This window comes from Eptatretus burgeri, chromosome 4 (assembly GCF_056783735.1).
Source record: "Eptatretus burgeri isolate ZD-2024b chromosome 4, Ebu_testis_v1, whole genome shotgun sequence".
NCBI classification, from domain to species: Eukaryota; Metazoa; Chordata; class Myxini; order Myxiniformes; family Myxinidae; genus Eptatretus; species Eptatretus burgeri.
The window spans coordinates 435,842-460,800 of record NC_140964.1 but is presented as its reverse complement, the minus strand read 5'-3'; the positions used below and the strand labels follow the sequence as shown (position 1 = coordinate 460,800).

Below are 24,959 nucleotides of genomic sequence, written 5' to 3'. Positions count from 1 at the left end.
TTGAAACATGGCTCATTGTAATGTACTCACCATGGAGAATAAGATATGTTAATGATGATGTCATCGGTTCCTTCATGATGACGTCATAATTAGACATGTGCAACACTTTATCGGGTCAGTTTGAAAAAAAGAATGAACTGTAATTGTGGAAATCACTAACCAATCAATGCAAAACTTTAACTAATTGATCAACTACCCTTGGAAAATATAGTTTGATAAGTGATGTCATCAGTCACTGGTCTGGCAACATATTGGATCAAAGAAAAAAAAAACTTAAAAAATATCATTAGAGTTGGCTTGCACCAAGTCCTTCTCAAGACTGCGCATGGTAAGTATTCGATGAATAACATCTAGTTTGACTAATTAACACGTGGGCCCCACCTGTGTGGAAGCCGTTGCTTTCAATATCCTTGGTGCCCCTCATTTGTCCAGGTGTTTCCATTTTTTTTGTCCACTATCTGTACATTCCATTTTTGAACAGTTACATTCTCACCACATCAGTATCATTTCCTACACCTCCAAATCATGTCGTCCCTTACTGTTGTTTTTTTCAGTGATTTGACCAAAAGTTTGAATGTTATTTAAGCACCTTCATCACAAGATGTATCCAGCCATTATCATGTAGATAGAATGCTAGTTATTGTGCCTTTGTTTTTTCTTCTTCCAGTGTTCTTTGAGAGATTTAGAAGACAGATACAAGGAGGAAATAATGATCAGCACTCAACGAGATAAGGATAATGTCAGCCTGAGCTACCAAATGGAAATTTTAAGAGATGCTCAAGAAGACCTTGAGGAGGAACTGAGCAGGACAAAGAAGAATCTGAAGGAAGCTTCTAAGGTGGGAAATTCAAATTGTGTTTTGATTTGTTCTTTTGAAGAATGCAGTAAATAGACTATTAGCAGTATCAGTGGATACAAAACAAATGTTTAGTTGTTTAGACATTAATCTAAAACCCTCAAGGAGATGAAACAGTTACTACCTTTTGGAATTTTCATTCCTACTTGCGTTGTGCATCAGGGAGCTGAGGCTGAGTGAGGTGCGTGTGCGTGTGTGTGTGTGTGTGTGTGTGTGTGTGTGTGTGTGTGTGTGTGTGTGTGTGTGTGTGTGCGCGCGCGCGTTTGTGTGTGCACGCACGCGCATGCAGCTGTCAGATTGTATTACATGGACATTTCACCAGGTGTCCCTCTGCTAGCATTACTTGCATTGATTGGTAAACATTACAGATCCCAAGGTGTCATTATGGAGGAATAGGTGAGTTATCACCAACACCATGGAACAAATTCCAATTTTCCACCCAAATCACCTTTCGTCAAACATCAGACCTGGCTGGCTGATTTGTGAAAGACTTGGGCTGAAGCTTTCCTAGCCAACCCCACAACAAGGTGGGAATAATTAGGTAGTTACAGTAGTAGTAACAACAGTAGCCATAAGGTGGTGATTTTTTGCAACTAAACTTTGCTTGCACACCATACCATACTCTCTGTTGGACAAATGTGGTTGAACACCACTTTTTTCCGTTGTTTAGGAAAACAAGAAGCTCCAGAACAAAGAAAAGACCCTGAGCAGAGAAGTATCTGCTCTTCGGGAAATTATCAAGGAGAAAGATATAAAAGCTCCGGTGGGTATGAAAGATCAGCCACAAAGCTTTTGGAATGCGCATGTCCGATTAAAGAAATATAGGTAAAGCATTGGCAACTTTAGTGTTTGTCAAATATCAATACAATGTATACTATCTACGAGGCATGATGTGAAAAACAAAATCAAGATGTCTCTGCACACCTACTTTACCAAAACCAGAATCCTTTCAAAAAAATTGACTTTGCAGATGTGCATTGATGATACTATTATGCAATGCAACTTTGGATAATTATCCGGTGGATGGAGGTTATGTTTTCACCCCTGTCTGTCTCTTTGTCTGTCTGTCTGTCCATCTGTGAGCAGGATAACTCAAACACTTGTAGACTGATTCGGATGAAACTTGGTGGACAGGTTGGGTGTGTGACAAGGCTAAATTGATTCGATTTTGGTGAAGATCTGGATCCGGATCCAGATACTAGAATTTTTTTTATTTTTTAAGTGATTCTTCACATTTGAGAGATAAGGCCAAAATGATATATAGCATAATATCTCCAAACGTTGTGGATGAGTTTGGTAGGTGACAATATCAAGCTGATTAGATTGTGGTTCAGGTCCGAATACAGATCCAGCCTATCAGTGGGATACGAAACGTAAACTGTTCAACCTGACGGAAGTGTTCGGGTGAGGGTTAGGGTTAGGGTTGCTACCGAGTGCTGTTCTCATTATTTTAGAGTTTCTGGCACTTTGTCTTGGTTTATTTAAAACTTTGCAGTGGAGATCACAGTGTGATCAAGGTAATGAAATGTGGAGTAACGAAACACAAAACCGTTCAACCAACCAAAATCAAGTCTCTAAAATAATACTCACATTTTTCTCAAAAAGAAAGCTTTCCAGCACAAGCCTCAGGTGCTGCCACCACCATGCTAAGGGATGTCACATCTTTTATTTGTCAAGGCAACAGTGGGATTTGTTTTTCTCCCTTTCCAGCTTCCAGTTGATGTTTCTTTGTTGCGCGACATTCTTTCTTACCTCCTCTTCTCCACATCATATGCATGTCGTAGAACAATGGGTGCAAAGAAGGTAGAACAATAAAAATTGGAATAGACAAAGGCATTAATCATCACACTGCTTCAATGAAAATCGGCAATCACTTATTTTCATTTTGTTTTATTAAAAATATTTTTCCTTGCTTGCCCCTCGGATGATATAATGACAATTGTTGTTTCGTTGTGGTTTCATAGTGATTGTCAATGAAAAAACTTCCGGTATGCGTTTTAGATGAGCGATCCTTACGATGTGTAATTCGTGGACTGGAGTTTGTGTGTGTTTGTTTGTTTGTTGCACTGCTCCTCCTACAGTTCAGGGCCAATTACATCCAGACTTATTACATCGGATCAGCATAACCCCGATTCATGTAAAGGAATGTTTTTATCTTTTCCAGTGGTCTTGGAGGGGGGTGAGGTAGGGGACACAAATTCTCAGTGGACACAAACAAATTCTCAGTGTAAATGTGTTCTCAGTGGACACAAAGAAATTCTCAGTGTAAATGTGTTCTCAGTGGACACAAAGAAATTCTCAGTGGACACAAAGAAATTCTCAGTGTAAATGTGTTCTCAGTGGACACAAACAAATTCTCAGTGTAAATGTGTTCTCAATGGACACAAACAAATTCTCAGTGTAAATGTGTTCTCAATGGACACAAACAAATTCTCAGTGTAAATGTGTTCTCAGTGGACACAAAGAAATTCTCAGTGTAAATGTGTTCTCAGTGGACACAAACAAATTCTCAGTGTAAATGTGTTCTCAGTGGACACAAAGAAATTCTCAGTGTAAATGTGTTCTCAGTGGACACAAAGAAATTCTCAGTGTAAATGTGTTCTCAGTGGACACAAAGAAATTCTCAGTGTAAATGTGTTCTCACTGGACACAAAGAAATTCTCAGTGTAAATGTGTTCTCAGTGGACACAAAGAAATTCTCAGTGTAAATGTGTTCTCAGTGGACACAAAGAAATTCTCAGTGTAAATGTGTTCTCAGTGGACACAAAGAAATTCTCAGTGTAAATGTGTTCTCAGTGGACACAAAGAAATTCTCAGTGTAAATGTGTTCTCAGTGGACACAAAGAAATTCTCAGTGTAAATGTGTTCTCAGTGGACACAAAGAAATTCTCAGTGTAAATGTGTTCTCAGTGGACACAAACAAATTCTCAGTGTAAATGTGTTCTCAGTGGACACAAAGAAATTCTCAGTGTAAATGTGTTCTCAGTGGACACAAAGAAATTCTCAGTGTTAATGTGTTCTCAGTGGACACAAAGAAATTCTCAGTGTAAATGTGTTCTCAGTGGACACAAAGAAATTCTCAGTGTTAATGTGTTCTCAGTGGACACAAACAAATTCTCAGTGTAAATGTGTTCTCAGTGGACACAAAGAAATTCTCAGTGTAAATGTGTTCTCAGTGGACACAAACAAATTCTCAGTGTAAATGTGTTCTCAGTGGACACAAACAAATTCTCAGTGTAAATGTGTTCTCAGTGGACACAAACAAATTCTCAGTGTAAATGTGTTCTCAGTGGACACAAACAAATTCTCAGTGTAAATGTGTTCTCGCTGGACACAAAGAAATTCTCAGTGTAAATGTGTTCTCAGTGGACACAAAGAAATTCTCAGTGTAAATGTGTTCTCAGTGGACACAAAGAAATTCTCAGTGTAAATGTGTTCTCAGTGGACACAAAGAAATTCTCAGTGTAAATGTGTTCTCAGTGGACACAAAGAAATTCTCAGTGTAAATGTGTTCTCAGTGGACACAAAGAAATTCTCAGTGTAAATGTGTTCTCAGTGGACACAAAGAAATTCTCAGTGTAAATGTGTTCTCAGTGGACACAAACAAATTCTCAGTGTAAATGTGTTCTCAGTGGACACAAACAAATTCTCAGTGTAAATGTGTTCTCAGTGGACACAAATTCTCAGTGTAAATGTGTTCTCAGTGGACACAAAGAAATTCTCAGTGTAAATGTGTTCTCAGTGGACACAAAGAAATTCTCAGTGTTAATGTGTTCTCAGTGGACACAAACAAATTCTCAGTGTAAATGTGTTCTCAGTGGACACAAAGAAATTCTCAGTGTAAATGTGTTCTCAGTGGACACAAACAAATTCTCAGTGTAAATGTGTTCTCAGTGGACACAAACAAATTCTCAGTGTAAATGTGTTCTCAGTGGACACAAACAAATTCTCAGTGTAAATGTGTTCTCAGTGGACACAAACAAATTCTCAGTGTAAATGTGTTCTCGCTGGACACAAAGAAATTCTCAGTGTAAATGTGTTCTCGCTGGACACAAACAAATTCTCAGTGTAAATGTGTTCTCGCTGGACACAAACAAATTCTCAGTGTAAATGTGTTCTCAATGGACACAAACAAATTCTCAGTGTAAATGTGTTCTCAGTGGACACAAACAAATTCTCAGTGTAAATGTGTTCTCAGTGGACACAAACAAATTCTCAGTGTAAATGTGTTCTCAGTGGACACAAACAAATTCTCAGTGTAAATGTGTACCGTGTAGCGCCACCTCTCGGTGGGGGAGGGTATTACAAGTATCCACCATTTACAGCACAGTATTCCTGTCCCCACGTTTCCCAGTCCAGTGAGGTGTTTTTAATTATCAGCAGTTGGTATGTTTTTGCTTCATGCACGAAACCCAGGTTATTTTTGTTAATTTTTTGGCCTACACAGAGCTGTCAGTTGCCTATACACCGCCCAAATAAATGTATGCATCAGATGAACGTGTGCAGTGGGGACAGGTGGTGGTGACGGTGCAGCGGGGACAGGCGGTGGTGACGGTGCAGCGGGGGCAGATGGTGCTGACGGTGCAGTGGGGGCAGGTTGTGATGATGGTGCAGTGGGGGCAGGTTGTGATGATGGTGCAGCGGGGACAGGTGGTGATGACGGTACAGTGGGGGCAGGTGGTGATGATGGTGCATTGGGGGCAGGTGGTGATGATGGTGCAGTGGGGGCAGGTGGTGATGATGGTGCAGCAGGGGCAGTTGGTGGTGATGGTGCAGCTGTTGCAGGCATTGGTGACGGTGCAGCTGGTGTGGGTGATAATGATGTTTTGGGACTTTTTGAAAGTAAAAGTTTTCAGATGAGTTATCACTTTCTTCATGGTGGCTGGATAGATTACTTGCTGTCATTTTTTATTTTACCTTATAACCAATCTAGTGCTGTGTTTAATGTTCAAAGGCAAATTTATTCGACTAAAACTGCCATCCTGGTGCAGTACCATGGAGTGCTCTGCATCATGGAGAATGCAAACGAGCAATCGATCGCATCCTCATATTGGTATTATTACCCTCGCGAAAGGAGAGGGTATTGTGTTTGGGTCCGTTTTTTTGTTTGTCTATCTGTCTGTCTGTTTGTTTGTTTGTCCACACAGAACTTTCGGGTTTTTCTCCGCAACTGCTTGTTGGATTGACACAGAATTTTCAGCATCGGTGCGACTACTGATGAATGTTTTCATGATAATTATGATGTCGTAGGTCATGTGGTATGGCAGCCATGTTGGAAAAACGGAAAAACTTTGGACCTCTGTATCTGAAAACGCACCAAGATAAAAATTGAAACTTGGCACATGGCAAGTACTCCTTATAAGGAATATGTGATTTTTTTTATGATGTCATAATTGCAGAAGTAAAACGCTACATCTGATCAGTATGAAAATTTTTGAGGGTCATCTCGGGATAAAATGGTCCACAGAAAAAACTTTAATGACGTCATTGGTCACGTCATTCAGCAGCTATATTGTTTGTTTTCTTAAACCTTCAAAAATCTTCTCTGAAGTGGCTGACAGATTGAGGCAAAAGGTTATCCATTACACGTATGACCGCCTATCCATGAGGGACAAAGTGGTTCAGACATATGATGTCCCAGGTCACATGGTTTGGCAGCCATATTGAATTTACCTGAAAACCTATTTTTATAAATCTTCTTCTCCAGAACGCCTGGACAAATCGAGGGGAAACTTCACACAAATGTTCCGCAAGCCATGGGCGTACAAGTTTGTTCAGGAGTAATTGACAGGGTACATGGTTTGGCAGCCATATTGGATTGAAGAAAATATTACATAATGTTTTCTCTGGCACCACTTTATCAATGGAAGTGAAACTTCACATTTATGATCGAGTAGTGATGAGCAATACATCTTTTAAAGTTCAACTTGATTGGACACATGGTCTGGCAGTCAGAATAATTAAATTTTTTGTCTATTAATAAGGGCTATTAAATTAAATTAAAGTTAGACTATCGTTGGGAATAGGTTGTGAATGCCAGCGTTTTACATACATTTTTACATACATACGACAACACGCTCAGCATTCGTTGGTATAAGTTATCTATATGTTATCGAAACGTTCTGTGTACGTTACTAATACGTTATGCATACGTCCAACCCATTATGAATACGTTCAAAACTGGAAATAAACATCAATAGTTCAGCGTACGCCAACGTTTTACATACATTTTGATACCTTGCCATTCTCTGGCTAAAACGTCAAGGTGTGACGGGGCCTTAAAGCAACCAATATACAGGATAGCGCTTACCTTGTTGGTTACTCTATGCAGCAGCTCTCTCTCCCTCTCAGTGTTTTTCTCTTATCCTGTGCTGCTTCTTTTTGATTTTCACCACCTGTCCCTTTTTCCTTTATTCAAATTGTAAATGTATTTCGTCCAAAGACGTTTTGGCATGGTCACCATTGAAACTGACAGATTGACATGTAATGTTATTAACTGTTCTGCCTGTGTACAGGCCATGCCAAGAATAACTGCAGGTACGATCAGAGAGCAAAAAATCTGTGGGTTGAAGCCACTGGCAAAGTGCAGCCCAGATGAAGACTCACAGCAACAACCAAACAGCACTCTGGGTTAGGCTTTTGAAATTCTCAGGGTTATCGTCATCAACACTGAAATTACCACCACAATGCCCGATAAGCTTGCATGTTATTCATCTTGGATGTGCTGAGTCGAAGTGTTTTTCTTTTTCGATCTCTCTTGTTTAGAAACAGAAAATAAAGCTTTTTGAATCTATTTTTCAGATCTGAACGTGAAAACACTTTGTGAAGATAAGAAAACTCTTGGTTGCCAGGTGCAAAATATTTATTTTCTCAACAACGCACATTTAGTACTTAGATCTCTTTTATTGATATCAGCTCACCAGGCAAAATTGATTGATACCTTATCTGTTGTGGAGGCATCTATAGAGAGTTGCATGAGATGATGAGGCCCGAAACAGTTACACGTATATCACAGTAGGATCAATCTATTTAATATGTACAGTATATGCAGGTGCTGGAATTTCCACCTCATCCCTCCTCCTACCCCTGGTATGCGACATACACCTCCCTACTACGGCCTGTACTCCTATCTGATTAAAACTTTCTTTCCTATCTCCTCCACCTCCATGCTCCCCGACCTTATTTTCCCTCCATGATCATCACCCATTCTTGTTTTCTTAATTTTATGTTTCTCGATTTTAACCATATTCCAGACCTCTGTAACCTTATTAATAGATGACCCCATAAACGCAGAGAGATAATCATTTCATGATCTCCCACTTAGGATTAATCCTAGAAACTTAGGATTGTCCATCCGGCTGTGCATGCGTCTGTCCATGATAGGTTTTTATTATCGCGATAATTTAAGAATGGTTGAAGGGATCTAAGTCAAACTTGGTACAAGTATGTATAATGATGTAAAAATATACTGATTAGATTATGGGGACAAAAAGTGAAATGTCAAAGGTCAGAAGTCCCTTTCAGTAAAAAAAATTCTGTATCGTACTAACTTGTTAACTAGTAATGGGATTGTGACCAAACTTGGTAGAAGTATATGTCATGATGCGAAGATAAACTGATTAGATTTCGGCATCAAGAGGTCAAAGGTGAAGGGTCATATCAGCTAAAAATGTGATACTTGAGAACAGCTGAAGGAATTTAAATCTATCTTGGTACAAGCATGTATAATGATGTAATGATGTAGGTTGAGGCATATCGGTTAATGTCGCGATGTCGGAGAGTGCCGTTCTAGTTCACTAATGCATGGTTGAAGGACCTTAACAATTTCCTTGCAATCATTGTTGCTTACTTGTTCTTGTTTGTTTTGATCTCATGTCCTATAATCATTTACGTAATATCATGTGAATATTTGTCAACTCCATAGTTCAACTACTTCATAAGTGTTATCAAATTATTGTACAATAAATTGTATAAATAAATTATTTATAACTTAGTTTGTACCTCTGGAGGGTGAGATAGGCTTATACCTGTTGTAGGGTTTGTTTTTTAATTAATGCCCCAATTTTTAAGGGTACCACAGACTTCCAAAGACCCCAAGGAGTACGAAACCACCATTTAAAAATAAAATAAATATCCTGGCACTCTCACCACACCCAATTTCTGAGCTGTTTCTCAGACGGATGGCTGGGACTTTTGGAATGAAATTTTGCATCAATAATGTCAATAGAAAGTATGCGCAGTTGACTTTTTTGACATTGACCGAATTTAAAGTCATGACAATTTTAGATACTTTAACATTTGTCACCAAAACTCCACTAAACTCTGTCCGATGAGAACGAAATTGCCCTTCGCAGATAGCCAAGAGCAAAGCGCATTTACGCTCAATTCACACCATACCGTTCCGGGTAAAAGGTTAAGGTCAAATGGCAGTCCGGAGAAGAAAAAAAGTGTTGTTTGTCATCGCTCATTTTGGCTAATGCTAAATCTTAAAGACTGCTTGGTCTTTCAAGATATTCTTGCATCATAATAGTGGACCTGCACTGAAGTTGTGCCCCTGATATTTGATTCGTATCGTTGACCTTTTGTGGATTGTGACCTAACTACCAAAAAACACCTTTTTGATCATAACTTCAATAATTTTCTGCCGATTTGCATGATGTTGAGTTTTCTGGATAGATTGTAGATGGGGACACATTTTCTCAATTTACACTCTATCCCTGTATGTTGAGGTTAAGGTCATATGGCCGTCCGAAAAAAAAAAAACATGTCCATCATTGGTTCACAGGCCGAGGGTAAGTCGCAGGCGATCGCAGATATTTAGTCCTAATTCTTGCTTTTCCTTTTCTTTTCTTTTTGTTCATTTTCCTCTCTTTTATCTCTCGTTTTCTCTTGATTGCTTTATTTTCTTTGTGGGTGGAATTTGACCCATCTGTCTCGAGAAGTGAATTCTTACAAAAATATTTTTTGAATGAACCTCACTTGGCTGCACCTGGATGGGTTTGAAGGTAAAGGAGTAGTGGCTGGAACCCGAATCCTATCCAGGTTCCTCCTGTTGATTCTACCTTTGCTCTTTGCTTCTTCAGGTTCCTTCTGATGACTGCAACGCAATATTTGGCCACCATTTGATGACCTGTTGAACCAACATTAATCTTACAGCATTCAAAGGGTTCACTGTGAACTATTTTCTCTCGTTATCTGCCTCTGCTCCATGTTTTACAGGCTGAGAGTGACAGTTGAGAACTTCTCTCATTGTTATAAATATTGAGATAAAACCTACCAGAGTGAGGAAGTAGAAAAACAAAGACAAATCGGAGTATGACTGTCCTAAAGCGATGACAATCATTCGGTAAAGAAAGAGCCTTACATAATGGTGCTAAACAAAGCGGTGAATCATTACTCCAGCTATATGCAAATGTGCAGCAAATTCACACAACGAAAGAATGAAATGAACTGAAACATGTGCTGATGAAGTTTAAAACTTCATCAAAAATTCCACGGGTGCACATGGTGTACATGTTCTCACATTGTAGCGCACTTTACATTGTGTCTTGGCTTCCCTCCATGTGGTATGGTAAGCTAGTTCACCATTGCAACTGTAGTTACTATGACTGATTACGACAGAGTACAGTATATTACCACTTTTTTGTACCTCTGTTCTTGCAGTCACATCAAGGAAAAAAGGAGTTGGAAGAAATAATGAAGAAATCAGGAAGAAAATCTTCTAAAGGTTGTTTTTGTTTGGAGAGTGGTGAACCTGAAGTTATGTTGGCATAAACTAAGATGCCAATTGCCCTGGTCGAGGCCATTGTCTTCATGCAGGAAATAACTGACTTTTCATCATGCCAGCATAGAACCCATTGTCCCAGCATTTTTTGCTTTGTTCGGCATTGCCATGAGTATAACAAGAACCCAATTTGATGTATACATTTCTAATCGGTGACAGGAATGTTGAGTATGAGACTGAGCGATTACAAGTCTCAGATACGCAATTTGGAGGAGGAGAAGACATCTCTTGAACAAGCTGTAAGTTCTCTTGATTTGAATGTTGTATTTTGAACAAGCTGTAAGTTCTCTTATTTGAATTGAATGTTGTATTTTGAACACGAATCGGAACATGAATAGGAAGACAAGTCTTTCATTTTACCGTACTTTTGCTCTGAATCCATCCTGATCGCACATGGGCAGAGAGGAATGTGATAATATTTAAGCGGTGTACCTGCTTCGATGTTTGGCTTGTCCATCTGTCCATCCGTGAAAATTTTTTTAAGCAGTGTCGATGCTGAATTGACTCAAGGGGGAGCTCTAGCTATCCAGCATCACCAGAAGGAAATGCCAAACTGCGGCGCTTCCTTCGGATACGGGTTCGATTTTTTACTCTATATGCCTGCCTAGCAGTCAAACAAAATTGTTAATCATTCCAAACAGGAAACTTACTGTTTTTAATGATGTTATAAAGGACACAAACAACAGGCACGTATAACTAATGTAACGTGTTGGATCAGGTGATGTACTAGATACTGGGGAAAGACGGTGGTAAAACCTGATATTAATATATTTATACACCTTTAAACCTTTATTTAAATTAAATTATATACTTGAACACCGGAGAACCCAAGTCGCCATCATAATGCTCCCAAGAACCATGTTATATATCGATATATAGCATGAGAGGGTGTGGCATGTGAGAGGGTCGGGGTGAAGAAGATGATGATGGTTGACACTGCGTTTGATGGTGATCATTCAAGCTCCCATCTCCTAAACTACGACTCAACATCGTCTCATTACTGTGTATGGTATATAAGAGGTATATTTTAAGCATGAGGTATATAAGACTGCTTCAGTAGCACTAAACTTCCAGATTAAGTTTTTTTTAACGATCTTTAAAATCATTACTTTATTAAAATTGAAATATACACTTGAACACCGCGTGGGATAGGCCTGGGGGTGTGTTCAGTTACCAAGCAGCTAGCTAGCGCTTGCCAAGCTGGCCATTCTTTATCAATAAATTGGAGTGCTTGCTTGAGTGTGCTTGTTTAATTGGAGTGCTTGCTTGAGTGCTTAAGTCACTTGGCAAGTGCTCTACAAGAAACTTGGTAACTGAACATACCCTTGGTGTTGGCTTAACGGTTAAGGTTGTTGACTTAATATTTTCGGGTCTTGAGTTTGAACCTGTGTCATTCGGCAAAATAACACCAGGTGGGTTGACTCGGCCTGTCATCCTTCCGAAGTCAGTAAAATGAGTACCAGCTTACTGGAAACGGGGGGCACTGCATCAGCGGCACAGCCACGCTCCCGGCAATGATGAATCCCACAGCCATAGGCTGCATGTGAAATAATAATAATAACAATAGTGTGCAGGGTATCGTGTTGCATGAATTCTCCAGTTATGTTCCAAAATGTAGTCTGTTTTTGTGTAAATTGATTAATTCTGCTTCTGAAAATATATCTAAAGAAAGATTAATAATATCACTTTCAATTAATCGATCATCGGATCGTGTCCTCATTTGAAGACCAAATATAAGAGGTTAAAACAAGAGGTTAAAACAAGCTTCAATTTTCCGATGACACTGATCCCAGAATAAGTCTTCATTGAAGAGAGACTGAAATAGGCATATTGTATGTGCTTTGGGTTTTTGTGGCTTTGCAGGTGTTTCGGATTCAGGGACAGGTAGTTCGATACCGAGCAGTGGCTGAGCAGGCTGGAGCTTGCGAGCAGGACCTCAAGCTGGAAAACCAGAAACTTCAACGACAGGTATTTCGCCAATATATTGTAGGTATATAAGTAGAGGTCTTATATTTACTACTGCAGTTATACCTGGTGAAGAGAGTAGGGGAAATGTATGCACTCATCTAATTTTCCTTCACCTCAACAAGGCTTCCTTCGTTTGCTCTTTGTTTTTGTTTTTTTTTTAACGTAATTTGACCCATCAGGCTTTTGTCAATTTTTTTTTATATCGATCTTACATGTGTATTCATGTGACCATAGGCCTCAACCATTCTCTCTCTCTCTCTCTCTCTCTCTCTCTCTCTCTCTCTCTCTCTCTCTCTCTCTCTCTCTCTCTCTCTCTCTCTCTCTCTCTCTCTCTCTTTCTCTTTCTCTTTCTCTTTCTCTCTTTCTCTCTTTCTCTCTTTTTCTCTTTCTCTCTTTCTCTGTTTCTCTCTTTCTCTCTTTCTCTCTTTCTCTCTTTCTCTCTTTCTCTCTTTCTCTCTTTCTCTCTTTCTCTCTTTCTCTCTTTCTCTCTTTCTCTCTTTCTCTCTTTCTCTCTTTCTCTCTTTCTCTCTTTCTCTCTTTCTCTCTTTCTCTCTTTCTCTCTTTCTCTCTTTCTCTCTTTCTCTCTTTCTCTCTTTCTCTCTTTCTCTCTTTCTCTCTTTCTCTCTTTCTCTCTTTCTCTCTTTCTCTCTTTCTCTCTTTCTCTCTTTCTCTCTTTCTCTCTTTCTCTCTTTCTCTCTTTCTCTCTTTCTCTCTTTCTCTCTTTCTCTCTTTCTCTCTTTCTCTCTTTCTCTCTTTCTCTCTCTCTTTCTCTCTTTCTCTCTTTCTCTCTTTCTCTCTTTCTCTCTTTCTCTCTTTCTCTCTTTCTCTCTTTCTCTCTTTCTCTCTTTCTCTCTTTCTCTCTTTCTCTCTTTCTCTCTTTCTCTCTTTCTCTCTTTCTCTCTTTCTCTCTTTCTCTCTTTCTCTCTTTCTCTCTTTCTCTCTTTCTCTCTTCTCTTTCTCTCTTTCTCTCTTTCTCTCTTTCTCTCTTTCTCTCTTTCTCTCTTTCTCTCTTTCTCTCTTTCTCTCTTTCTCTCTTTCTCTCTTTCTCTCTTTCTCTCTTTCTCTCTTTCTCTCTTTCTCTCTTTCTCTCTTTCTCTCTTTCTCTCTTTCTCTCTTTCTCTCTTTCTCTCTTTCTCTCTTTCTCTCTTTCTCTCTTTCTCTCTTTCTCTCTTTCTCTCTTTCTCTCTTTCTCTCTTTCTCTTTCTCTCTTTCTCTCTTTCTCTCTTTCTCTCTTTCTCTCTTTCTCTCTTTCTCTCTTTCTCTCTTTCTCTCTTTCTCTCTTTCTCTCTTTCTCTCTTTCTCTCTTTCTCTCTTTCTCTCTTTCTCTCTTTCTCTCTTTCTCTCTTTCTCTCTTTCTCTCTTTCTCTCTTTCTCTCTTTCTCTCTTTCTCTCTTTCTCTCTTTCTCTCTTTCTCTCTTTCTCTCTTTCTCTCTTTCTCTCTTTCTCTCTTTCTCTCTTTCTCTCTTTCTCTCTTTCTCTCTTTCTCTCTTTCTCTCTTTCTCTCTTTCTCTCTTTCTCTCTCCTGATATTCTCATCTCATACTCTTTCATTTCACTATCTCCATCACCCACCTACCCTATTAATAAAAAAAATATATATATATATATATATTGTTGTGGTTGAGGAAATTCGCAAACCACCATTCAGGTCCCGTAGGTGAGATATCTCTGTAAGTACATGTGTAGTTAGCCCCAAACCCGTTGTTTAGAGGGAATAAATGTGATTCATTTGGGCTGCGACCCTTTAAGATAGCCATTTTTCTGTTCTATCTTTATTTTGAACCAACCACGTCTCAACCTCCATCACACAACAACCACCAACCGCAACGCCGCTTCACAACAACGCCAACAGCCACGACCTTTACCTTCACAACTCGCTCTCGCAAACATCGCATCACCACCATTCCAAGCGTCGCCATGGCCATAAACCACCACAATAAACCCTCCACCACCCTCACCTCTTCTCCTTCCACGGCCATTCCCGCACCACTTGTGAACGCCGAGCTTCAGGCTGTCCTGGCCTCGTGCGGGACGCGCGCTGAGCCGCGGGTGCAAAAAGCGGCCTTTCCGAGGAAAAGTCGGATCAGGAATGATACACGCCCACTTCTGTTCCGTCCTATCAGCGAGCGCGGGGCGATTTGGCCCCGCCTCCAGGCGCATCAGAGTAGAATCGATATATGCAAATTCGAGGATCAGGGGAGGTTCACGCCCACTTTTCCTCCGTCCAATGGGCGAGCGTGGCTCCGCCCCCGAGCTCATCCTGATCCGGAAATTTGCATATGGGTTCTCCTGTCGCACTATAAAGCGCTGAGCGCGGGGCGAATTCAGTCAGTTTTGTTTTGGGACGGAAGCAGTTGGAGGCGGTCGCAGTTTTGGGCTCGGGCGAGTTGGAGAGGTGTGGTGGCGGAGAAGTGTGGCAGCGGCAGTTTTGGGTCGGAAGCAGTTGGAGGCAGTCGCAGTTTTGGGCTCGGGCGAGTTGGAGAGGTGTGGCGGCGGCGGAGTGTGGCAGCAGCAGTCAAGACGGGTCTGGAGGAGAGTCGGAGTCTGTCGGGGAGCTGCAGAGAGGGGAAGCCGGGAACGCGGTCGAGGTCGCAGTGGAGTCGCTCGTCGCGGGACCCAAGCAAGCCAGCTATCCTCTTTCCCCAGAGCATCAACAATTCCCCCCTTCCCCCCCCCCTCCCGCGCTGAGATAGTGCGGAAAGGGGGGCCCCGTTCCCACCCCATTCCAAGCAGTGCCAACGAAACCCGCGGAGGAGCGTGGAGTTGGGGCACCGCCGCCATATTTGCGGCTCATCACAAGACGGTAGGCTCCACAGGGTCTCGGCCCACAGCCCCGTCTGTCCCCTTGTATTTGAGTGTGGCCCCTTTCTTTTGCTTTTGAGTATATGTGTTGTCGGCGCCGTCTGTAAAGTAAAAATGTGTAAGTGTTGCCGTGTGCTCGCGTAGTCGGTAGCAGATCTGCATTGTTGTGTTTCTTTTGCAATTGCTTTTGGTGCATAATTGTTGTAATTGTATATGTGTGCTTTCCGTGTGCCGCGGAATAAATGTGAATTATGTTGAACTGTTTTTCCCGTTTCGCTTCGTCTTTTCTTTAATTGAATCTCCATCTTACTTCGCGTAAAGGGTTGGTAGTGGGCTAAATACGCCCGATAATTAATCGGAACCGTCGAGGTTGACGATAACACTGCTCGGTTATCCTGATAGTACGGAACGGGTCGCTTAAAGTGGCCCGTGTCCGAAGTCGACCTGCGGCGAGGTGCGATCGCCCGGTCTACCCTCCGTGTGGGTACTTAGGTAGGTCGAACTTGGCGAACAACCCTATCCCACGCGGGGGGGCCGATTGGCACGATCGTGGTGAGGCCGAAAGGCCCACCCGTGACTAGTTCCCGGCGTTAGTCCGAGAGGGTCACGACGGAATTGTTCGTCCGGTGGGCGACGTGCCGCGATTCGAGTTACGTGGCCGCTCGCACGCCAGCGGGCGCGAATTCGCAACAATACATATATATATATATATATATATATATATATATATATATATATATATATATATATATATATATATATATATATATATTCTTCACATTTGTGGAAAATTGTGTTCATCATACTGATGATTTTCCTTTACACCAAACAGTTGTTCATTTCAGGGACAATCAGGCACAAGCTGCATTCCTTTCAGCCAAATGAGATCAGCAGCTTGGAAAATTCTCTTAACACAAGTACTGGGGATTCCTTCTTTATCATTCGAGAAATAATTGATAATCATCTGATCTTCTATGACCAATCTTTGAAAGAGATGAAGCCACTTTACCTTTTTGGTCTCACCAACAGGCTGTATGGTCTACCTGAGGCAAACTATGCATCTCTGCTAAGTTGTAAAACCAAGTGCAGACTGGTTTCCAACAAAAATACACACTCTTCGTCACAAAATCCAAAGGTTCTTCAACCGATCAAGGTCCATCGAGCAGGCTGGTGAAGTCCAAACTTGAGTTTATTTAAAAAAAATTAATGCGCACGCGATACACACAACACTCCGGCATGGAGTTGGGCACAACCAGACCTCTGATGACTGCCTTTTCTTCGACCCATTGTCCCCTTTTTGCGCTGCTTTTTCATCGATTATACACTTGGAAAGAGAACACCTGTGAAAACCCGTCCCCCTACAAACTGCTCGTAATCCCACTGGATGATTCTACATCTGGAATTGACCAGAATTTTCCCAAACTCTGAAAATCTTTCCACATGGTCTTCGTCCAACTCCAACAACATGACTTGTCACCTTTTAACTCGACTCAACTTTTAGAATAAACATCTCGCCTTCACAACCATTTCACAGTGAGACATAACAAACGATGTGTTTCATAGAGATACGTACGCATGCAAGTGTTAACATAGACCGCTGAACCGATATACTGCCTAACAGTCTCTCGTAAATCCTACTATTAATTTGCAATTGGTCACTGGCTTATGATACCAACACAAATTTTTATTACAAAACCTCGGCATCAAACGGCTTCATAACTCCCAATAACATGTAAACTGCATTAGCTGTGTCACTTCCTTAATCTTGAGTTAAACCGTTTTATCCTGATTTAAGTGTCGAGTTTTCCTCCAACTTTGACCATATTATGCTGTTTTCATCCATAAAGTCTCAGAATTTTGGGTTGCAAGCCTGGTCTGCTGATTTTGTGTAGGAATATACAGTTTTACTTGCTCCTGTCCATTTGCTTTTGATTGCCTCCCATTACATTACTTATGAAGTATCCACTTTTTGTAAAGTTTCCATGGGAACGTTGGAATTTTCTCTTCTTTTTGAGCCGGACACGTGAAATTTATTGTTCTCGCAAAATGTCCCTCACGACTCACACCTGATTTTATTCGCTTATTTTCCTGCAGTTGCGCATTGCCTTGAACCAGCTCCAGCACATGGACATTGCCAATGACCATCTGCTGAACCGCCTGGAGAAACTCAAAGCACGTGAGCGAGCATTGCTGTCTTGAACGCTGAGATACTGTCCCAGAAAGCGGCACACCTATTACCAGGGGCTTATCCTCCTTCCGCGGTTGCACACAACGTTTCTGAGGTTCCGTATCGTTCATATTGCTCTAGACACAAGGAAACACAAAAAGAACTATGGTGCAGGAAGAGGACATTCATTCCATCATGCCTGCACTGCACCAACCCCAGAAACCATCACCCATCCACACACATTCTACCTTCAAGTCCTGATGATATTCCCATACTCCTCCATCTCTAATGTATCTAGGTACCTATTTAATTCAAATTTAAATCTCTCCACCCCCTCCACTGCTATACCTTTCCAAGGATAGCATTCCATGCATTAGCTACTCTCAGGCTGAAAGACCCCTGCCTTAATACAGTCCTATCTCTCATCTTCTTTACCCTCAAGCTCTGGCCCTGGTTCCTAACACTGTCTTTTTTTGGTGAAAAACTCCACTGCACCAATCTTGTCCACACCCTTTGTTCGCTTAAATATCTCAATAAGGTCCCCATGTAATCGTCTCCTTTTCAATGTATAATGTCCTGTCCACTTTAGCCGCTCCTCATAGCTGAGCCTCGGCAGGCCTGGAATCAATCTCATCACCCGATGCTTTACCCTCTCTATTGTGGCTATGTACTTCCTCAGATGTGGTGATGAAGGACTTACAAACATGTGTCTGTGTTCTACAAGAGCCGCTTGTGATCTGTATATTGGTATTTTGGAATTACGGCACTTTCAAAATGATGTAATCCACCCCCAGAATGCTTGGTGCATGGACACAGAAACCCCGACAAATAGCGATCTTCGGAGCATGTGAACATCTATCGTATGTGCATGACATGGTTTGTGACCTAAAATGGCACAGAAAGCTTCGAAAAGAAGCCGAAAATACTTGGGAAAAGTACCTGAGAGAAAGTCAGGTGTGCCTCTGCACAAGGAAAGAGTTAGGGGGAGACACCGTATCTGGTTTATGTGCTTCTGTAAACCAATGGGTATGTCATACCTGAGGCTTATGAATGTGCAGTGTAAGTTTAAAATGATAATACATGTATTTACTACTCATCATGGTGGAGAGTGGAGGGGGAGGGCGGGGAGCTGTGAGGGCTATTTTATATCCTGTATATTGTTTGTTTGGTTCCGGGCAACAAGAGAAATTACATTCGATTTTTGCTTCTGTTGTTAAATGGAGACGTGCGTGCATGTGTGCGTGCATGCGTGTGTGTGCATACTTGTTTTAACAGGAAATTGAAGGAACTCAACATCCAAATATATTTCTCGTGTTTCTCTATTTTGATGATTCCGATTTGCACACAGGAACACCACAATTATGGTTAGCCATCTTGAAATTGCCGCTCTATCATCCAAATGCAGAAAATCATGTTAAAAGACTCTTTGAATTCCAAATTTCGTGCCAGCAGCGGCAGGTTAAAAGTGCGCCGGCGAGCGGAAGTATCCCTGAAAACGCACGCACAGCGTATGCACGAAAAGCCTCATTAGCATTCATCCGTCATTTTGAAAGTCCCATATTGCTTCATGAAATATCATTGGGGCTGGACTTAGACAGCACTTTAGTGTTCTGTATTTGTCCAAAGATATGACCCCATTGTGCGTCTTCGTTCAGTTGGTTGTGGGGAGAACAGTGAGACAAGGTGTTGCGATTAGTGGTGTTTCAATCATGCTGAGACTCAACAGAATCATTGGATTTGCCATCAAGATTCGACTCATCATTTTCAGAGTGATTGTGGAATCTCATTCATGAATGCAGAAGCAGGTAATGATCTCCCCAATCGGGAATACCAGCAGTTGCAGATTAAAAAAAAAATTATTCGTATGCAGCCGGTGGCTGCCTGGCTGCATCATTTTCTGGGGGCGCAGCTGTGCCGCTGATGCAGTGCCCCTGTTACCAGTAAGCTGAATCTCATTTTGCCAACCTCAGAAGGATGACAGGCTGACAAAACCCACCTGGTGTTAACTCTGCAAAGATATTGTCAGTTAAATTCTGAGTATGGATGGAAATATCCATGATTTATGGCATTACGCAGCAAGTATCCCCACTGGGCCACGTCTGCGGTACCCTTGCACCCAAGCTCAAGGCGACGCGATGTAACAACAGCCAATTTGATAAGACGGTGTGACCTTGCAGGGCATTTATGCCTATTTTGGTGAGCACCCTCAACCCGTGCCCAGGCGCTATCTTTGTACCCACAAATAGAGAGAGGATTGCATACCGAGCCTTCGGTTGCCATTTGACGTTTCTCTTCTCTTCATGTCACATTGAGTCTTCATTTTGAGTTGCCCATTCCTTTTTCAGGATAAATTTGCAGTCTCTGCATTTACTGAATATTTGTTTTCTTTTCACATTCGCTTTCCAGTAAATGACCTGCTTCTTCTTGTTTTCACATTTCAGAATTTATTTGTTTTTCTTTGGCACTGTGGCACCCGAAGCCACCGCCTTCGTCAAACACCATCATAAGACCCAAACACTAAGGTCAGAAGGGGTTGCTGCTGGAATGAATGGTTTAATGAATAACAATTTACGTTCCTTTTGGATAGAATAACTGGTAAAGCAAGAGGTCCAAGGAAGCTCTTAACTGTAGTTTTACTTGTGTATTGATTTACATGAGAGCCCTTGCCAGAACCAGACAAGGTTGGAAAATCAGACAAATGTTGACGTCACAATCGGAGGCAGCACCTTCCATGAACGGCACTCTTCACCACCGTCACCCTTGGTTACTGCATGGAGTGAGGGGCAAAGTGAACCAACAGGCAGCGATAGCATCGTTGCAGAGAAGCCCACTTGTCCTTTACCGTGTTGATCTCAGCTGCGTTACTCTCTAAACAGATGCCTCAGACAGTGGAGAGACAGACAAAAGGCATCGATAAATTTAGCTGCATGAACATAATGGATTCATTGTGTTGTTTCTTCACAAAGAATCCATTCAATTTTGGCGAAGATCCGAATCGCATCCGGATCCAGACACGAGAATTATTTATTTTTTAAAGTGATTCTTTACCATTGAGAGATGGGGCTAAAAACGATATTGTGTGATATCTCAAAAAGTTATGGATGGATTCGGATTAGACTCGATGGGCATGTTGGGTGTGTAATGACGAATTGATTCGATTTTTGTGAAGATCCGGATCCGAGAATTTTTCAAGTGATTCTTCACCATTGAGAGAGAAGGCCAAAAATGATATATATCACAATATCTCAAAAAGTTATGAATGGAGTCACAGAAAGTTTGTGGGCAGGTTGGGAGTGTGACAAGGACGGATTGATTCAATTTCAGTGAAAATTCGAATCCGGATCCGGAAACGAGAATTTTTCAAGTGATTCTTCACCACTGAGAGATGGGGCCAAAAACTATGTGCAGTTTGAGATCTCAAAAAGTTGTGGACGAGTGATGACAACACCAGGGAGATGAGTTGGTTCAATGACAACAACGAGCGGATTCGATTTTGATTCAGGTCCGGATTCAGATCCAACCTATCAGTGGCATACAAAATGTAAACTGTTCAGTCTGGAGGAGGTATGTGCTCTACCGAGTGCCATTCCGTTTAGCCAAGTGTAACTCCATGATTGATTTTTCATTTGTTACTTGCAAAATTGAAGATTTTAAAAGTATATTGGTTCGTCGATTTTGTTATTCTGTCTGTCTGTCTGTCTGTCTGTCTGTCTGTTTGTCTGTCACCTACAGGTCACAATTTTAAACTGATCTTCATGAAACTTCACCACATAGTAGAGTTTGTTATAAGGAAGAAACTTATTGTTTTTGAGGTCAAATGGTCAAAAGGTCAACAACTAAGGACGTATTTCTAAAATCCTCAATTTTCATCCGATTGACTTGAAATTTGAAGAGGATTTATATTTCAGGTCACTGAATTCAACCAACCAAGTATTTTCGAGATCAACATGGACCAACAGGTCAACAACTAAGGTGGTATCTCTAAAATCATCAATTTTCATCCCATTGACTTGAAAGTTGAAGAGGATTTGCATATCAGGTCACTGAATTCAACCACTAATTATTTTGGAGGTCCACATTGGCCAAAAGATCAACAGAGGCCAAATTTCAAAAATTGTCAATTTTCTTCCGATTCACTTGAAATTTGAAGAGGAGTTGCATGTTTGGTCACTGAATGCAACCACCAATTATTTTTTTTGGTCAAATTAGTTTTATGGATTTTGCAAGTATCGTGCTCTGCACGAAGTCTTCTTCTTCTTTGTTTATTTGTCTGCACAGAACTTTCGTGTTTTTCTCTGCAACCGCTTGTCAAATTGAGATGAAATTTTCCTTATAGATGCGACGACTCATGTAGACTGTTTTAATCATAATGATGACGTCCTAGGTCACGTGGTGTGGCAGCCATGTTGGAAAAATTGGAAAACGGAAAAACTTTGGACCTCTGCATATGAAGCTGCATCATAGAAAAAATTGAAACTTGGCACACAGCAAGTACTCCTCATGGGGAAGTGTTTTTTAATGACGTCATAATTACAGATGTAGAACACTACATCTGGTCAATATGAAAAATTTTAAATCATCAAGGGATATAATGGTCCACAGAAAAAGTTGATGACGTCATCGGTCACATGATTTGGCAGCCATATTGTTGTTTTTTTAAAACCTTCAAAAACCTGCTTTTCTGAAGTGGCTGTATAGACAGAGGCGAAACTTTACACATATGACCACCTATCCATGAGGAACAAAGAGGTTCACACACATGACGTCCTCGGTCACATGGTTTGGCAGCCATATTGGATTTACCCTAAAACCAATGAAAATCTTCTCCAGAATGGCTGGAAACTGCACACAAATGTTTCCCAAGCCATGGGCGTACAAGTTTTTTAAGGAATAATTGACAGGTGACATGGTTTGTCAGCCATATTGGATTTAAGAAAAATATTAAATAATGTTTTCTCTGGAACCGCTTAATCAATCGACATGAAACTTCACAATTATAATCTTGTAGTGATCGCGAATACAAGTTTTAAATTTCAACTTTATCGGATACATGATCTGGCAGCCATAAGTATCTGATTTTTGGATCTGGGTTCTTTTTGATTTTTTTTCAATTTTGTTTTTTTAATTTAATTGAGGCTCACTTGGCTCTGCCTGGATGGGTTTGAGGGTAGAGGAGTCGCAGCTGAAAGGCGAGTCCTATCCAGGTTCCTCCTGATGACATCATCTTTGCTCTTTGCTTGTTTGGGTTCCTTCTGATGACTCCAATGCCAGACTCATACCTATTTGTTCTTCCATTTGATTTGAATTGATTCATTTTTATCCAATTCTAAATTAAATTGAATAATAATGAAAAACGTCATGGGTCAGTGTCAGGTGTCTGATCAAAGCGGGGTTGCGTCGAAGCTGGACGTCTTTTTACCCGGTCATCACTGCCAGCAGTTATAAAGTGGCAGTTCTAATTATGTCTCTTATTAATGATGTGACATACCAGTACACAAACGCCACAAAAAATATATCACACAGAGCAAGTTCTGGCAAGGGTCTGCAATCTCCGATTGCTCTTGATAGTTCTTATTTGTTCATCTCTTTAGAGTGAAAAAGGTTCCAAGCCGCCACATGATCTACTGTTAGAATGCACAATTCAGTTTTTCCCCCCTTCCTGTATTAATACTGACATGTGTAAGTCTGGTGTTGGCTTCGCGGTTTGCATGGCTGGTTTGGGGTCATAGCGTCCTGAGTTTGAGCCCCGTTGTCCACTGAATTAACACCAGGTGGGGTTGACTCAGCCTGTCGTCCTTCCAAGGTTGACAAAATGAGTACCAGTGTACCAACATAGGGGCACAGCATCAGTGGCACAGCCGTGCTTCCAAGAAGCGATAGCTACCCAGCAGCCAAGCTGCCATAGGAAAGAAGAAGAAGAATGATGTGTTCCATTAATCAGAGACCCACATGTTTCCTCAAAGTTTGCCTGTCATTTGTCTTTGTAAAAAAAAATAATTCTGCAACCCTGTAGGAAAAGGGGTATTAAATCGACTGTGCCATCCGCGAGCACTCATTTATGGACGGCAAGAATCACACGGTGCCTTTTGAATAAAGTAGGGCTTTGTGTGCTGGTTACCTGGCAAAACTCGAAATTCCCCTCCTACAATATAGGAGCACTGCAATGTCGAGTCGAGTCTAGTCTAGTCTGGTCTCGTCTTGTCTGGAAGAGCATTGCAATTACATGCCCGAGGAATGATGCAACCAGCAGACTGTTAGACATGATTTGTCGATTCAATCCTGTTGAGAAGCTTAAATGGAAAATTCTTCCCAGGAAGTCTCTCTGACTTGGCATTGTAAACGACCTTGGCAAACTGTGCGTGACATCATAATTATACTCTGCTGGCTTCCTGGGTAAGCTTAGTCCATAATGTTACAGGATGCCTCTAAAACCTTCATGGCTTGATTGCACAACAAGCTTGAACTTGAATAACTTGGAAAATATTCTAGAAGTTTCTTTTTATGTGGAGATATAGCAATAAATTTGGCACTATCTTTTTTATTTGGCAAAAATAATCCTGGTGTTGGTGCAGTGGTTAGGGCAGTGGCTTGGGATCCAAAAGGTCCTGAGTTCAAGCTCCGTTGGGCCACTGAATTAATACACCAAGGGGTTGACTCAGCCTGTCATCCTTCCGAGGTCGGCGAAATGAGTACCAGTGTACTGGGCCGGTGTATACCTCGGTTAAAATAGGTGTACCATATCCCTGTGTCGTAAGAGACGACCAGGGTTGCGTCAGGAAGGGCATCCGGCGTAAAACATGTGCCAAATCACTATGCGGATCATACGGATGATCCGCTGTGGCGACCCCGAATGGGAGCAGCCGAAAGAAGAAGAAGATATAGCAATAAATTGATGCACAATCACACTGAAAAAGTAATTGATGCAGACCCTTTTTAACAAAACAAGGGAATTAAAGTTGTCAATGTATATTAAACTTCAACAGTTTCCTAAGTCATTGGGTTGGTCTGTATAGTGTAATAATCCGAACACATTGGCTCATGATATAGGGATCACAGGCTCAACGTCCATATTGATATATGGTACCATACATCTGTTTGTCCATTGCATCGTCCACGACTGTCGTTGTAATTGATGTCTATTAATGTCTGTCTTGCATGTCATGAATGTCCAAGCTCTTCTAACGCAACAAAAGACGTCACAAACGTATGGATTGCAAATATATATATATATATATATATATATATATATATATATATATATATATATGTATGTTCTTCTTCCTCTTCCTAAGAGGTGAGGCCGAATGGTACTGACGAGCTTCTGCCCTGCCTTGACCACGATACTCCTGCACTTCCCCCTGTCCTCTGCGAACTCTCTGCACT

The 24,959-nt window shown here is 41.2% G+C and overlaps 1 protein-coding gene across 1 annotated transcript in view; it reads left to right on the top strand.

Annotated features, from left to right (window-relative positions):
* LOC147027294 (leucine-rich repeat flightless-interacting protein 2-like) overlaps positions 1 to 19,977 on the top strand; it is a 38,783-nt gene extending 18,806 nt beyond the window's left edge. Inside the window, exons 3-11 of the mRNA XM_085876600.1 lie at positions 668 to 838; positions 1,527 to 1,619; positions 5,363 to 5,518; positions 7,372 to 7,486; positions 7,658 to 7,707; positions 10,520 to 10,583; positions 10,800 to 10,879; positions 12,504 to 12,608; positions 17,504 to 19,977. Of these exons, the coding sequence (XP_085732726.1) occupies positions 668 to 838; positions 1,527 to 1,619; positions 5,363 to 5,518; positions 7,372 to 7,486; positions 7,658 to 7,707; positions 10,520 to 10,583; positions 10,800 to 10,879; positions 12,504 to 12,608; positions 17,504 to 17,608 (939 nt within the window). The 3' untranslated portion in view covers positions 17,609 to 19,977. The remainder of the gene's footprint in view (positions 1 to 667; positions 839 to 1,526; positions 1,620 to 5,362; positions 5,519 to 7,371; positions 7,487 to 7,657; positions 7,708 to 10,519; positions 10,584 to 10,799; positions 10,880 to 12,503; positions 12,609 to 17,503) is intronic.
* Positions 19,978 to 24,959: the final 4,982 nt, after the last annotated feature.